The sequence below is a fragment of the Aspergillus wentii genome, assembly GCF_001890725.1.
Source record: "Aspergillus wentii DTO 134E9 unplaced genomic scaffold ASPWEscaffold_8, whole genome shotgun sequence".
NCBI classification, from domain to species: domain Eukaryota; kingdom Fungi; phylum Ascomycota; class Eurotiomycetes; order Eurotiales; family Aspergillaceae; genus Aspergillus; species Aspergillus wentii.
The window spans coordinates 203,393-216,991 of record NW_024467839.1 but is presented as its reverse complement, the minus strand read 5'-3'; the positions used below and the strand labels follow the sequence as shown (position 1 = coordinate 216,991).

At 47.8% G+C, this 13,599-nt stretch overlaps 9 protein-coding genes across 9 annotated transcripts; 5 read left to right on the top strand and 4 right to left on the bottom strand.

Moving 5' to 3' along the window:
• Positions 1 to 922: 922 nt before the first annotated feature.
• Positions 923 to 1,989, bottom strand: ASPWEDRAFT_175935 (HpcH/HpaI aldolase family protein; the record flags this gene model as incomplete). Its single annotated transcript, XM_040831436.1, has 4 exons — positions 923 to 1,291; positions 1,353 to 1,561; positions 1,613 to 1,740; positions 1,796 to 1,989. The coding sequence occupies 4 exons, from the start codon at positions 1,987 to 1,989 to the stop codon at positions 923 to 925; spliced, it is 900 nt and encodes a 299-aa protein (XP_040684508.1).
• A 795-nt stretch (positions 1,990 to 2,784) lies between these two features.
• Positions 2,785 to 4,229, top strand: ASPWEDRAFT_62241 (Zn(II)2Cys6 transcription factor domain-containing protein). The gene is made up of 2 exons (XM_040838625.1): positions 2,785 to 2,890; positions 2,938 to 4,229. The coding sequence occupies exons 1-2, from the start codon at positions 2,804 to 2,806 to the stop codon at positions 4,168 to 4,170; spliced, it is 1,320 nt and encodes a 439-aa protein (XP_040684507.1). The 5' UTR covers positions 2,785 to 2,803; the 3' UTR covers positions 4,171 to 4,229.
• Positions 4,230 to 4,354: 125 nt separating this feature from the next.
• On the bottom strand, positions 4,355 to 4,940 carry ASPWEDRAFT_119160 (PLAC8 family protein; the record flags this gene model as incomplete). Its single annotated transcript, XM_040828882.1, has 3 exons — positions 4,355 to 4,585; positions 4,643 to 4,740; positions 4,793 to 4,940. The coding sequence occupies 3 exons, from the start codon at positions 4,938 to 4,940 to the stop codon at positions 4,355 to 4,357; spliced, it is 477 nt and encodes a 158-aa protein (XP_040684506.1).
• An 897-nt stretch (positions 4,941 to 5,837) lies between these two features.
• Positions 5,838 to 6,259, top strand: ASPWEDRAFT_175932 (uncharacterized protein; the record flags this gene model as incomplete). The annotated part of the gene is made up of 2 exons (XM_040831435.1): positions 5,838 to 5,925; positions 5,976 to 6,259. The coding sequence occupies 2 exons, from the start codon at positions 5,838 to 5,840 to the stop codon at positions 6,257 to 6,259; spliced, it is 372 nt and encodes a 123-aa protein (XP_040684505.1).
• A 482-nt stretch (positions 6,260 to 6,741) lies between these two features.
• On the top strand, positions 6,742 to 7,323 carry ASPWEDRAFT_175931 (uncharacterized protein; the record flags this gene model as incomplete). The annotated part of the gene is made up of 1 exon (XM_040831434.1): positions 6,742 to 7,323. The coding sequence occupies one exon, from the start codon at positions 6,742 to 6,744 to the stop codon at positions 7,321 to 7,323; it is 582 nt and encodes a 193-aa protein (XP_040684504.1).
• Position 7,324: 1 nt separating this feature from the next.
• Positions 7,325 to 9,460, bottom strand: ASPWEDRAFT_44805 (cytochrome P450). The gene is made up of 4 exons (XM_040836358.1): positions 8,518 to 9,460; positions 8,346 to 8,467; positions 7,904 to 8,301; positions 7,325 to 7,850 (listed from the first exon to the last, which is right to left on the bottom strand). The coding sequence occupies exons 1-4, from the start codon at positions 9,421 to 9,423 to the stop codon at positions 7,663 to 7,665; spliced, it is 1,614 nt and encodes a 537-aa protein (XP_040684503.1). The 5' UTR covers positions 9,424 to 9,460; the 3' UTR covers positions 7,325 to 7,662.
• Positions 9,461 to 10,380: 920 nt separating this feature from the next.
• On the top strand, positions 10,381 to 11,501 carry ASPWEDRAFT_44804 (UbiA family prenyltransferase). The gene is made up of 2 exons (XM_040836357.1): positions 10,381 to 10,543; positions 10,588 to 11,501. Exons 1-2 carry the CDS (start codon positions 10,472 to 10,474, stop codon positions 11,488 to 11,490), a joined length of 975 nt encoding a protein of 324 aa, XP_040684502.1. The 5' UTR covers positions 10,381 to 10,471; the 3' UTR covers positions 11,491 to 11,501.
• A 263-nt stretch (positions 11,502 to 11,764) lies between these two features.
• Positions 11,765 to 13,124, top strand: ASPWEDRAFT_54195 (uncharacterized protein; the record flags this gene model as incomplete). Its single annotated transcript, XM_040838025.1, has 5 exons — positions 11,765 to 11,946; positions 11,990 to 12,315; positions 12,369 to 12,709; positions 12,758 to 12,917; positions 12,964 to 13,124. 5 exons carry the CDS (start codon positions 11,765 to 11,767, stop codon positions 13,122 to 13,124), a joined length of 1,170 nt encoding a protein of 389 aa, XP_040684501.1.
• Positions 13,125 to 13,227: 103 nt separating this feature from the next.
• Positions 13,228 to 13,527, bottom strand: ASPWEDRAFT_175927 (uncharacterized protein; the record flags this gene model as incomplete). The annotated part of the gene is made up of 2 exons (XM_040831433.1): positions 13,228 to 13,249; positions 13,301 to 13,527. The coding sequence occupies 2 exons, from the start codon at positions 13,525 to 13,527 to the stop codon at positions 13,228 to 13,230; spliced, it is 249 nt and encodes an 82-aa protein (XP_040684500.1).
• Between the last annotated feature and the right edge of the window lie 72 nt (positions 13,528 to 13,599).

Below are 13,599 nucleotides of genomic sequence, written 5' to 3'. Positions count from 1 at the left end.
GTTCTATGTAGACTGTGATTGACTAGTTATTATTTAATTATACAATGACATGTGGCATATTAATATACTGGAACCACTTTCCCTAGTAAGCTATATAGGTCTCACTGTGATTACTCAGTCTAACTATTATATAGGAGAATATCCATTTTTGTTGTTTCGACCTTCGATGGTCACTTGATTTGTAGTTTCAGGGATCGCCATCCCCGCACAGGGTAATAAGCATATCTTGAATTTTCTTTCGTCCCACGTCCTCGTCTTTCTCAAGGTGAATCAGTGTCGATCTGCATTTGTCTTGTACTGACTTGAAAAAAATCTATCGATCATCGTTCTAAGAGTTATTGTTATGACGCATCTCTGCGATTTGTGCAGATCATTAACCAAATCAGGAGGTATATCAGATACTGCGCCCTGCACAGCCACAAGGCGTTACATCATAGCAGTTCGGCAAGAGAACTATAAAGATAATATGTCTCTCCGTAGATTGAATGCATCATCAGCCCAGTCAACGTGAAACCGTTTTCTCCGTCTCAAACTGTATTGCATAAACCACTCTTGTAAGTTTCACTCTCTACCCATAATACACAGCCATCTCACACTTCCAAGACCGAAACCAATAAAACTACCCATATCACCAGACAATGTGTTTTGGGAGAAGCGAAGATGACCCTGAATGGTGGGGGAATGTCGATAATGGGCAAAGCGCGAGAGCTCGTCGCAAACCAACATATTGGATAAGACCACACGCCAATGCGGACCTGCGACGTCGAAAGCGCGCGGAACAAGAGGCTAATAATCGTGTTGGAGTACCTGGTTCTGCGTATCAAAGGAGATAGTAATGTTATGTGTTATGTGTGTACATAGACGACCTGATGAATTATGGGTATTATTAAGGATAAAGAACAACCTTGCATATATAAGAAATTTACACTCCATTCTGCACCACATCGGATAATCGCCCACTGCCAACCTCCTTGAGCAGGCCTTCGGTTTCTCGCATCTTCCGCATATGGTCCACCATGACGCTATGCAGGTCCGCGCAGTCGCACAAGACAGAAAAACCCGCCATCCACTCCGGGGGCGTGTTGACCTTGAAAGAAATCGCCATACAAGGCGTGCCAGAGTCTCTGGACACCTGCACGAGATGGTTGACAGCCCTGACAAAGCAGGGATCCTCCTTGCCCCCGACTGGAGTGGAAGGCAAGCCCATCGCAAGACGAAGATCGCCCGGCCCGAGCATCAGCAAGTCGACACCGGGCGTCGTGGCAATCGCCTCGGCGTTTTCAATACCAGTCTAGTTTAATAATTGTTAGTCAGGGTTGGACTGGAGTTTTTTTGATAGAGGCGCCACGTACAGGACTCTCGATCTGGCAGATGACGGCAATGTTATTGTCTGCGACCTGCTGATAGGAGGTGCCCGGAGGCGCAAGCTGGGCTATGCTAGGGATTAGAGCAGACGGGGCCAGGGAACGGTCTCCCCCTGAGCACGCATAGCGGGACTTCCTGACTGCCTCTGCGGCTTGATCGGGGGTGTCGACATGGGGGAAGATAATCCCGGCCGCTCCTGGACGATGTTAGATTCTATTGCTGATATCAGACAAGATGGAGATTTTACCTGCGTCGAGTGCATGTGTGACTAGATGCGAGTCCACAGATGGCACCCGTGCTATCGCAACAGTCTTGCCTTGGCTGGACAAATTGACAGTCTGGATAAGCTGCATCATTCGCTCCGCATCCAAGGGCCTAGCAGTGTCAGCTAACGTGGACAAAAGGCAATAGGGATTGAATACTGGCTCACTCATGCTGAGCATCTACTATAACAAAGTCAAAGCCCAACAAAGCCAGGGTTCGAGCCATAGTGGTATGCGGTACACCTAAAACAGTCCCGAGTAGATGGTAGTTGATACGTTTTGTCTCCTTGTCCATTGACTCTGAGATTGCTCGTCGTAGATTCGACGGCTGGAAGAGTGACATTGCCTGGAATCTGTCCATATTGAAGGATTGGAGAAGTATATGCTGTGAGGTGTGTGGAAAAGTTATCCGATGACCGCTAAACACTGACACCCAGCTGTGTATTTAAAGTACTCAAGCGATTGCCTTGAATCTATCGGTGTAAGATATCCCTTTCTGCCTTCTGGTCCTTGCTCATTTCAGAGTATATTTGGCTTTCTATCTGCATTCTGGGCGATAAACTCGAGCCTTATCTATGGAATCTGTAGATCCGTGATGATAGAGTCGTCATCTGGATGCATTAAATATGCGATAGAAGGATGGGCCTTGCATTGGTATGCAAGGGCTACCAGGCGGTGTGCATTTGGTGCAGCGTCAACAAACAAGAATAGAGATAAAGGCAATGGTATGTGACTTCATGCAGCTGGCGATATGTACGTGCATAGATTGCGGTGAATAGGCCGTTCAATTATCTTCTCCTATCATGTACTCTTTCCGCCTTGTCTTATACAACATATTGCAGGATACTAACTCTGCATAGCCTTTCCACGTCACTAATGGCGTGGCGAGCATGTGAATCGATGTATCCAGCACTGCCAAACCGAGACGATTTCGTGGCCACTTGGAGTATCCCTAGATAATCATCTTCACTTTATACTCTACTAATCCTGGCTTCTGTCTGATGTTCCCTATAAAAGAACCTGACCTGTACCTAATCAAATATTTACTATCATAGTTATAGTTCCTACAAATTGATATACTTCCTTCGGTTAACCCTATAAGGCCATAATGTCACGTGATAATCAACTGAAAGAGGCAAATCCCGTTCAACTTCATTTGCTCCACATCCAACACGATGAACTCGTACGTCCAGAAACAGCCTCGAAAATCCCATCGAAAGTCTCGCTTTGGTTGCGAAGACTGTAAAAGACGCCGCCAAAAGGTATTCCCACTTCGAATATCAACCTCAGACATGCTCATGGAATTTAGTGTGATGAAAAAAAACCTTCATGTACGAACTGTGTGCGTCGTTCGACTGAATGTGTCTACGTCTCAAGAAAACCGGGTTTACTGTCAGCAGAAGGCAACAGCTCTGCGGAATCAAATGTTTCTCCAGATGTGCATCTTGAAAAAAGCTTCACATTTATCTCATCATCGCAGCAGAATTTTGAGCCGCCAAAAAGGGGGAATTCCAAGACCCAGTTGCCGCTCGTAGAGCAGGCATCATCTGGTAAACCATGTTCGACTGTAGGCGTGAAGCCATTCGAATTCACAGCCATAGACATGGGGCTATACCACCATTTTATGAGCTCACCAGACCTGTCTGCCAGCCAGCCTCACCTGCAAATCCAACTCTGCCGGTTAGGCTTCTCATTCCACTACGTTCTCCGTCTCCTTCTCGCATTCTCTGGTTTTCACCTCGCACGGAACCCAGGAACCACGACATTACAGCAAATGATGGACCCAGGAGTCGACTTTTACGCTGAAGCAGAACGGCATTACGAGACGGCCGTTTGTGAAGTCGCAGCTGCAGTGCCTTGCTTGGGTAAAGAGAACGGCCATGCTCTGTATGCCGCTGCTCTGTTTATCTTCCTTTGCTCTATCGCCAAAGGCCCTCGACCAGGGGAGTATTTGGCTTTTCGCACCCATGGCCAGGCGGGCTGCTTGTCGCTTTTTCTCGGGGTTCGGTCGGTGCTGGAAACATGCACCGGTCTTCTCTCTCTTGATATCTCTACGGTGCATTCTGGGGATTCCGAAGACGTGCCTCACTCGGACACCAGCCACGGACAACTCAACAGTCAGCTGGGTCGAGTTGAATCCGAATATGCCAAACAGCTGGAGCAGCTCCGAGGAGTGGTAGCAGCTTCATATCAACCCGGCCATCCGGCATATCCGAGCTACTCCCAGGCATTGCATCGGCTCGAAGAAACGTATCATTCGCTATACAGTGATGATCTCCCGGTGAAGGATGCCGATCTCTGGCCATGCATCTTTAGCTGGCTTTATACGTTGCCGGACATAATCATGGACGACTTGCAGCGTCGTCAGCCGACTGCTTTGGTGGTCTTTTCTTATTTTACGGTCTTGTTGAAACGGGTTGATTCGGCTTGGTTCATTCGTGATTGGCCGCAGCATATCATGCGTGGTATCTATCAGTCTCTTGATGGCTACTATGGGCAGTTTGTCGAGTGGCCTTTACGACAGGTGGAGCTGTCAGCATAGGTTCTGTTCTATTGTATACCAATACTCGTTAGATACCCAAATTGAAGTTTCGTTTATCCCAAATGCGATTCCAAACAAAGCTACTAATACATTTATTTCACCGAATGAACGAATAAAATACAAAACATAGGAAAAGGCGTCTAGCCACAGACTCTCAACAGTCTATATCACCATCCTGTCTGCATCACGAATAGCCCATCTGAGCCGGAGCCTGATACCCCGTCAGCTCGGGTCTCGTCCTCAACTCGGCTTCCTTCTCCTCCTGTATAATGGCACAGCAACCGCAACAGAAAGCAGCACAGCAATCCCCGCAGCAACTGCCCTCGATTCCGAATCGCTCGCGCATCTCGCCTCGTCGGATGGTTTGGATGATCCAGTGCGAATAGAAAAAGCCAAGAAAGGTGAAAAGTGAGCACTAATTGAATGGAACTGGATTAGTTGCGGTTCAACTTGGGTTATGGATCGAACGAACATCTGTGTTGATGTAGTGAAAGTCTTGCAAGCTTGCATCGCGCGTTCTGGCTCGCGTTTTTCCGAATGTTAGGCATGGGAGACAGCAGGCAGTCAGACCTATGACAACACTGGTTAGATATATTATATAGGTAGAATGGAAGGGACGTACAGAGTGATCCTGGACTGCAACAGTCGAACAGCGAATAGTTCCAATGCTTGCTCTGTGTGATATCCCGGCCCTGGTCGGTGTTGGCCTGCTGGTACGTAGGCGGGCCCGAAGGCCAGGCTTTGTATACCTTTTCTGTTGCGTCTGCCATGGTGATATTTGGTTGGTGTAAGAGAGAAAGAGAGAGTGTGTATGAGTGAGTGAAGAAATCTACAACAAAGTGCAAGGGGGATATAAATACTGAGAGAAAAATATCGAGAAACAACGTATAAAAGGAGGCTTTACCGAAAAGGGAAGTTCGCATCCGTATACACGGAGGACCCACTTTTATTTTTGATGCGATTTTTTCTGGAACTTTTAATGTAGACTATTATCACTAGATGATTTCCAAGATTGCCAATAGCTAAGAATAAGGGCATTGATAACCTTAATAACAATTTAGACTTTGAACATCTTACTCGGCGGGGTTTATTCTAGAAGAAGAATCTGGAGTTGTTGATCTATCTCAGTTGTTGGCGACAGTTGTTGGTCAATGGCCCGTTTCAGGCCGCCAGCAGATTGTTGGTGTCCTTCTAACAGTTTGAAGTATAGACTATATGGAGGTATGCTGGATAGCCGCGTTATAACTATCGGGAAGTGATGAGCTGAGCGTGAGATTGCTTGCTCTATTTTATTATGATTGGAGGACTGTTTCTACCTCAGTTGTTGGCCTCAGGCGCCACTGCAACCAGGCAAATGCAAACAATACAACATTTCTGCCACCCTGACAGCCATCATGGACTGCAGAACATGGGGCGAAATGCAGAGGACGTCATGATATTATTAGGCCAGACGCTATACCCGCAAACATAGCCGACCTGGAAAGCGACTGACATGTTAATCGTCGCATTCAACATGCGCCGAGATGCTCGGATGACGATTGTCCGGTTGATACGGAGTATGTACTCGAAGAATACCCCTGTACGATGGAGGTGTGGGCAGCTTGTGTAGCTTGATTGTTGTAAGCTCGACTGCGGAACTGTTTGATATTATCCTCGAGATAGTAACGATGGTAGGCGCATTCATAAACGGCCCATTTCCGACCGTTTCTCGAATCGATGGTTTCGTTGTAAAGACCCTGACCATGGGCGCGATTGGTATGTCAATTGTACAGCTACTCGTGGCCACCCTCTACGCCGTCTATCAGAATTACCTCTCCCAATACTTTACCTCTTCCAATACTCTGCCGCCGGCTGGACTGCCTGCGTCTTTGTCTGGGTGTACATCGCCGCATTCGCATTCAGTATCGCCTGCGTCAACTGGACGTATTTCTGTGTTCCGGAAACCAAGGGCGTGCCGATCGAGGAAATGGACATGTTGTTTGGTGGGAACTCGGGCGAGGCGGATTTGCAGCGAATTGCGCAGATTCGAGCGCACCGGGGGGTTTCTGTTGGCATCAAAGAGGCTGTATCTCATGTCGAGAATGCGTAGTTGCTGTCTTATGGGTCTTGCTGCATACAGCCTTGATCGACACGCTTTTCTTTATCCTCGATGGAATACCCACCCATCTTTGTATAGAGGCATAGAGTTCATACTCGACTGGATTCTTTGTCTATACTGCAGTGAATGTATGACAGCATGAGGTGACACTGCATCTCTTTCAGTATCTGGCTTTGTTGATATTCACTGAGAGAAACAGCCAATCACACCTCAGAATTAATGTCAGTAGGAGCTCTCCTGTGGAGGAGGAGATTTCCATTCACTGCCGAGTGAAAATTTTCCCTCATTCACTGACGCTGTCTGATATGTTTGCATCTATCTCTCTGTCTATAAAAACCTCACTTGATCCTCACTCGATCTTCCTCCACCTCTCCTCCATCTTCCCAACCCATCCTCTCTATCCTCTCTTCGTCTTGAACTCCTTCGAACATCCACTTCCATATTCTCTTCAGCTTCAATCACCTCCATCCACCATGAAGATCACCAGCTTTCTCACCCTCGCCTTCGTGGCTGCCGTGACTGCGATCGCTGCAGACAACACCAACGACGTCTCCTCCACCATCGACACCCTCATCTTCTGCCAAAACACCGACGACTGTCCCGGTGGCACCGTCTGCTACAAGCCAATGGGCATCTGCATCAGTCCTCGCCACCCTCCTCGCGATGCAGCAACCGCCTGCAGCACCGGCAACGACTGTCCTGGAAACGCCATCTGCAACCGCAACACGGGCACCTGCGTCGACAATCCTCGCTATCCTCCTCGCGCCAACGCCCTCTCCTGCAGCACCGGCAACGACTGTCCTAGCAATGCCCTCTGCGATCGCAAGAGTGGCACTTGCATCGACAACGCTCGTCACCCTCCTCGTGCCAGCGAAATCTCCTGCAAAAACGACGATGATTGTCCTGGATCTTCGCCCTGCGATCGCGAGATTGGCGTCTGCCAAGCCAGCGCTCGTCACGCTCGTGATGCGTTGTTCCCTTGCACCAGCAACGACGAGTGTCCCGACAAGACGGTTTGCGACCCTCAGACTGCCAGCTGCATTATCGTCGGATAGACCAGAATAGTGCTACCGTGACGGTCATCGTCTTCCGATTTCGATCGTCAATTGCGCAACATTGATGTCGACTGTGATCTCGATCGTTTCAACTTTTAACAATTGATTGCCGATGGACTTATGGGCATTTATTCATATTAGGGCTGGTTTTTTTCGGTGTTTCATTTCATTCCTAGCTTTCTGTATCTGAAGGACAGGCAACAGAATGGGTGGATTCAGTTACACTTCGCTATACCTAAATAGCAGAATAAAGCACCGTTACTATCTAATAACATATTCGTAGTCCATAATAGAAACATGATCTCATCCTATTCCATCTCGTAAAAAAGTAAAGAGAGATCACTCCCTCGCCCGAAAACTAACCATACACTTCCCCAACTCCAACGTAATATGATCCATAGCCTCACCCATAAACTCCTCTCCATTCTCACTAGGTGCAAACTCAAAGTCGAAGTCTGTTACTAGCTGCGCCACGAGAGTGCGAATGTTCAAGAGGGCGAGGGGCTTGCCGATACAATTGTATGGTCCTTTACATATTCTCATTAGTTATGGCTGTTTTATACTGTATGTGCAGACTCACCAATAAGAAACGGCGCAAAAGCCGACTTCTCCTTGATCATTTCCGGCTTTGAATACCATCTTTCCGGGATGAAGCTGTCTGCCTGGTCGTAGATAGCCTCATTCCTTCCTGTCGGATATTGAGGCAGAAACAGTGTCGTGTTACCTGGGATGTAGACACCGTCGATGGTAATTCCCTCCGGAGGCGTAAGACGGGTCATACCACTTGGGATAGGCGGATGAAGACGCATGGCTTCGTTGATGACGGCGTTGAGATGGTTGAGGTGGAAGAGATTCTCGTGGTGGTATGTTCCTGATTCTGTTAGATGGGGAGCGAGCTCTTGTCGGAGTTTGGCGATGTGGTTGGGATGGGAGCAGAGTTCGTAGAAGATGGATGAGAGGGAGGTTGCGGTTGTATCGCTGAAGATGTTAGATTGAGTATGAAGATATGTGTAGAGACTTACCTCCCAGCCACCACCATCAACTGCGCATCTCCTCGCATGATATTCCGATCCTGCTCGGTAAGTGTCTTTCCCTTTAGCGGTGCCAGAACAGCTGTACTGATATCAGGGATAGTCGGTTCAACCTATCGAGTCAGCTTCATCAAGTATAAAGATAAAGATACAGAAAACATACATTTAACCTCCCCTCCAACCGCTGATAACAAAAATCAATAAACCCCCACCAATCCCTCGCCAGACCGGGAATCGATATTCCCACCTGAAACAGCCACACAGGCAACATATACCCCAACGGACGCAGCGAGTCATTCAGAAGCCGAATCGCCCAGTGATCCTTCCCATCCTCGACCATCCCAAACGAATACCCAAACGAGAGATCGCCCATGACGTCAAACGCGTACCAGTAAAACCACTTGGTGATATCGATCGGCGAGTCGGTCTTAGCAACCTGTGCGATGAACCGCTCGCGATGCGCCCTGATACGCGGCTCATAGCTGTGCAACGCTTTACTGCCAAACGCCTGACTCCACTCGCGCCGCTTCTGGTGGTGGAATGTCTTGTCGCGGGTTGTTTGGAGGGAGACGGCGGGGAAGGTGATGTCGTAGTATTCGGCGCGAGTGCAGCCGGATTTGGGGTCATGGACGGTTTTGACGGCGTTGGGGGTAATGATGGAGAGCTCGGAAGGGCCGATTCGCACGATCTGGCCGTGCTTTTTGTGCAGGGCGTTGAGGGTTCGATATGAAGTCAAGGATTTGATGAGTTGGGATGAGAACCAGAGTGAAGAGAGACGGGCCCCGATGGGTCCGGGGAGTCGATTGAGGGGGTTGAAAAGGAGACGGTAGATAGTCAGGCTGGCATAGAGACCACCAAGATAGATTGCCGTTATCTGGCTGACTTGGGATGAAGCATGGTAGACTGACTCGCCATGGGCAGTCATCAAGGCAATGCTTGTCACAACCGATGCAAAGAAGATGACCATATATCGAATGGCATGGAGATGATGTTCGCCATGTTTGAAGTAGAAGAGATGAGTGGCAACGCCAGCAATGGCTGCTGTTGTATAAAACCGCGGTGTATCCATATTGAAGTGTTGATGTCTGATCTACAGCAGAACGAGCAGAAGATGCAGGCTTATATGTCAAAAGCAACACGCCCAGGCAGTCTCAAAATACCTACATCTGAGTCAATTCACCCGAATTGCCTTTGCGGGCAAGAATACCCAGTATCAGTCGAATACATCACCCTTGGCCCCAGGGTCATGCGCAAACGATGCCGATCACGTACACAGCCTTGGAGAGCCTGACATCCCGGTAGCGATCATTTTGCCGAACAAAGAATGTTTACAGTCAGAATGCATGGCGCAGTGTTTCGAGCAATCTCGAGGACAATCTCTTGATTGTCTTGGTTGTCGTGACTGATAACGAGTTATACCTTATTCCTCTTAGGGCTAATATGTGCGAGCTATACCTAAAAAGGCAGGTGTATAAGTGATTGTCAATCCCATTGTGCGGCTCAAAGTCGGGCTTTGCAACGTTCAAAGCCGTATGTTTGTGACGGCTGTGATGGCAATGCATCATGCAGCCACCTCGATGACTCGGGCGGGTTAGAAATAATGCATCAACTAATCAGGCTGAGGCTGTTGGTCGGCAATGATACAGAAATCTTTACCCGACATAAGCGGGCAGGGCGAAGTATGATATCAACAAGGCTGTGGCAATGTGCACCCGCCCAAATCCCGTAATTATGGTTTGATACATGGAGCCAATTATAGATTCTGATCATAGGCATTTTCCTGGTTTAAACTTTGTGGGAACCACGTTTTCAGCCGCATGGGACCCTGTGATGCTATAAGGCGTGATAATGTATGGAGGGGAACGTCTGGTTGGGTTTCGATTGGTCTGTTTGTCCTTCTATATTTGTGTCTTTGTTTGCCTGTGGCGCTGAGTGTTGATATGATGGGTGAGATGGAGAGCAGGCAAGATGGACAGTTGCCGCAGTCGAAGGATTTGGTCAAAGTGAAGTAGAAACCAGTCAGCATCAGAGACGTTTAAATAACAGTTGACCCGGTGTCAATGGTGTACCAGAGACATCTCTTGAATTGACAGATTCTTTCCATTATATTCATCATCATGGCTTCTGAGACAGCAAACCCTCGGGACAAACTCACCATGGCAACCGTGGAGGATATCAATGCTAAGCAGGTAAGCAGCACCCACAACAAGATATCACTATCTAACATATCTAGAATATATCCTTTCCTGGCTCTCCATCAACCTTCCTGCAAACCCTGTGGCTCTTCTCCTACAGCGACCTCCCCATCCTTGTCTTCCCAGTAACCTGCTTTGGGATTCTGGCTGCCCTCTCAGGCCCTCAATTAACAACCAACCCATCCCCAAACACATACTCGATCCTCCTCCGCACGCCACTAGTCATTCTCTTTGCATGGCTGAACGTCCTCGTCCTCGAAGTCGCCAACCAACGCCTCCCCGAATCCATCATCGAAGATAGACACAACAAACCATGGCGGCCACTACCAAGTGGTCGACTTACGCCTACCCAGGCTAGACACTTTCTCATTGCCATCATGCCGGTCGTGCTGGCGATTACGTACACCATGGGTGTGTGGAAGGAAACTGCCCTTCTCTACAGCCTTGATTGGATGTACAATGACCTTAACGGGGCGGATGATAGCTTCATCGTTCGTGATATGCTTAATAGTGTTGCTTTTGCGGTCTACCATATGGGAGCACTGCGTGTGGCGTGTGGCTTGCATCACGCCCCCAATACCACTGCCTTTATATGGATCGCCGTCATTAGCGGTGCTGTCTTCTGCACGGTCAATCTCCAAGATATGAAAGACCAGGAGGGAGATGCCGCGAAGGGCCGAAAGACGGCTCCGCTGGTTATCGGCGATGGACCTGCACGGTGGAATATTGCCGGCTTTATCACTATCTGGTCTCTTGTTTGTGTGTTTATCTGGGATGTCAACTGGGTTGGATGTGTATTGCCTCTTGCTGTCGGTTCCTTGATTGCTGTCCGGGTGTTGTGCCTGAGGGATCGAAAGTCGGATCATAATACGTTTCTGATGTGGAGTGCTTGGCTGTTGTGTGTTTATCTTCTGCCTGTTGTGAAGGAGTATATGGGGTGAGTCATACACGGAGTATAGAGATGTTGTCATGTTTCCTGAATATTTGAACGTCTATTTATATCTATATGGACATAATCGTGTATATAGCTACATATAGTGGTACAAATCTTCAGTCACCTTTCTTTGCGAACAGCTTGACTATAAAACACTATGCAATATATGGTATAGAACTAATACCTAAGCAATCAGTAAGCAAGCTCTAGCCAATCAGAGCCAGGATGGCAGCTGAATATCAGGTGTGACTCACTGCTGCATCTTCTTTCATCCCTCCAACATGGATCTATCAATCTACTGCCAGAACAATCTCCTCTATACACAGGAGAAATTGATAAGATACAAGCCTGGAGGATACCATCCAGTCACCCTAGGAGACACATTCAAAGATGGTCGCTACAAAGTACACCACAAGCTAGGTTGGGGTGGCTTTTCCACTGTATGGCTTGTCTACGACCGAGAGTATGTCATATCTTTCATTCTAGGCATAACTAACTATACACAGCCAGAAAGAATGGGCTTCAATGAAGATCAGGACTGCAAACTCCCAAGCATCACGAGAACTGCATAATTTCGAATTGCTAGAAAAGCATTCTGGGGGAAATCTATCCTCTAATTATATTGTTCAGCTGCTCGATTCCTTTTCTCATCAAGGGCCTAATGGACTTCACCAATGTCTGGTCTTTGAGTTGCTCGGGCCTACTGTTGATAAAGTTCTTGCAGACTACCACGAGGACAAAGACAGCCTTGACCCGGAAACTGTCCTGAGAATTTCCAAGCAGCTTTTAGAGGCTATCGGTTTCATCCATAGTGCTGGCATGTGCCATGGAGGTGAAATCACTCTTTCTAAATCAGCTAGTGTAATTTTACTGAATCGACTACAGATATAAGCGGCCGAAACATAGCATTTAGCTGCAATAATCTATCAAAAGCAACCGAAGAAGAACTTTTTGCTGTCCTCGGATCCCCAGGGACCGAGCCACTAGCCCGCATTGACGGCGCGGTTTTGGAAAAGGGATTGCCGACACAGCTCGTCAAGGCCGCAAAGTGGGTTGACTGGATAGACGAAGACGATGAAGATATTCGCCTGCTTGATGTTGGCGAGAGTTTTCGTCAAGGGGAAGAGCCCGAACGGCTGGCTCAGCCGGGGCCATTGCGAGTTCCTGAGACTTTATTTACGGACAGCTTTGATTATCGTATCGATCTGTGGCGTGCTGGCTGCATGGTAAGTGGAGCGATGTAGTCTGCTCGAATTCATGTTGACCATGAGCAGATCTATTCATTTCTGTTTATGGCATACCCATTCTGGTATCTTGGTGAAGACGAGGTGTTGGCTTTCCAAATGATTGGGTTTGTAGAGCAACTGCCAGCTGAATGGCAGGCCAAGTGGGAGGAAATGCAATCAAGCTCTAAACATGATCTGGCTGTGAAGGGTGAGCTAAATTATCTACGATGGAAGATGTTGCTAATCTTGTATAGACTATGGGCTGTCTAAACTGGAACAGAAGTTTGTTGAGCAAGTGCATGATCCTATCCTTAAGCCTCTTCTTTCAATCACTCGAGGATTGATGCGATTCCTGCCATCCAGTCGCATTTCTGCAGATGAGGCACTTGCTGTATTAGAAACATGGGATGAATAAGGGAAGCTGGTTTTACTCTTGATCAATATGGTTATTGTAGCAAATATAATCGCATACTATTGTATAGTTATTCCTCGGTCTATTAAAATAACTAAGAAAAGAGCTATCCATATACAGCATCAGGGCTAGTTAATCAACACTGTCTCAGGCTCTATATAGGCATGCAAAGCGTATACGCCCAACTCACAACCAATCCCACTCTCCTTGGTTCCCCAAAAGGACACGCAAAGTGGATGGTGCTGACACAGTTGACGCCCACGACGCCCGAATCAAAGGTCTCGCTCAGCCGAAGAGCACGGTTGATATCTTGGGTGAAAACACCAGCCATGAGGCCGTATCGAGAGTCGTTGGACAGTGCAACCACATTGTGTCCCTTGGTGGTGCGATAGAGTGCCCATAACATACTTGGAATCCAATCGGATCCTCCTATTTATAATGGATATGAAGGATTAGAAAGACCTATCTATGTATATTA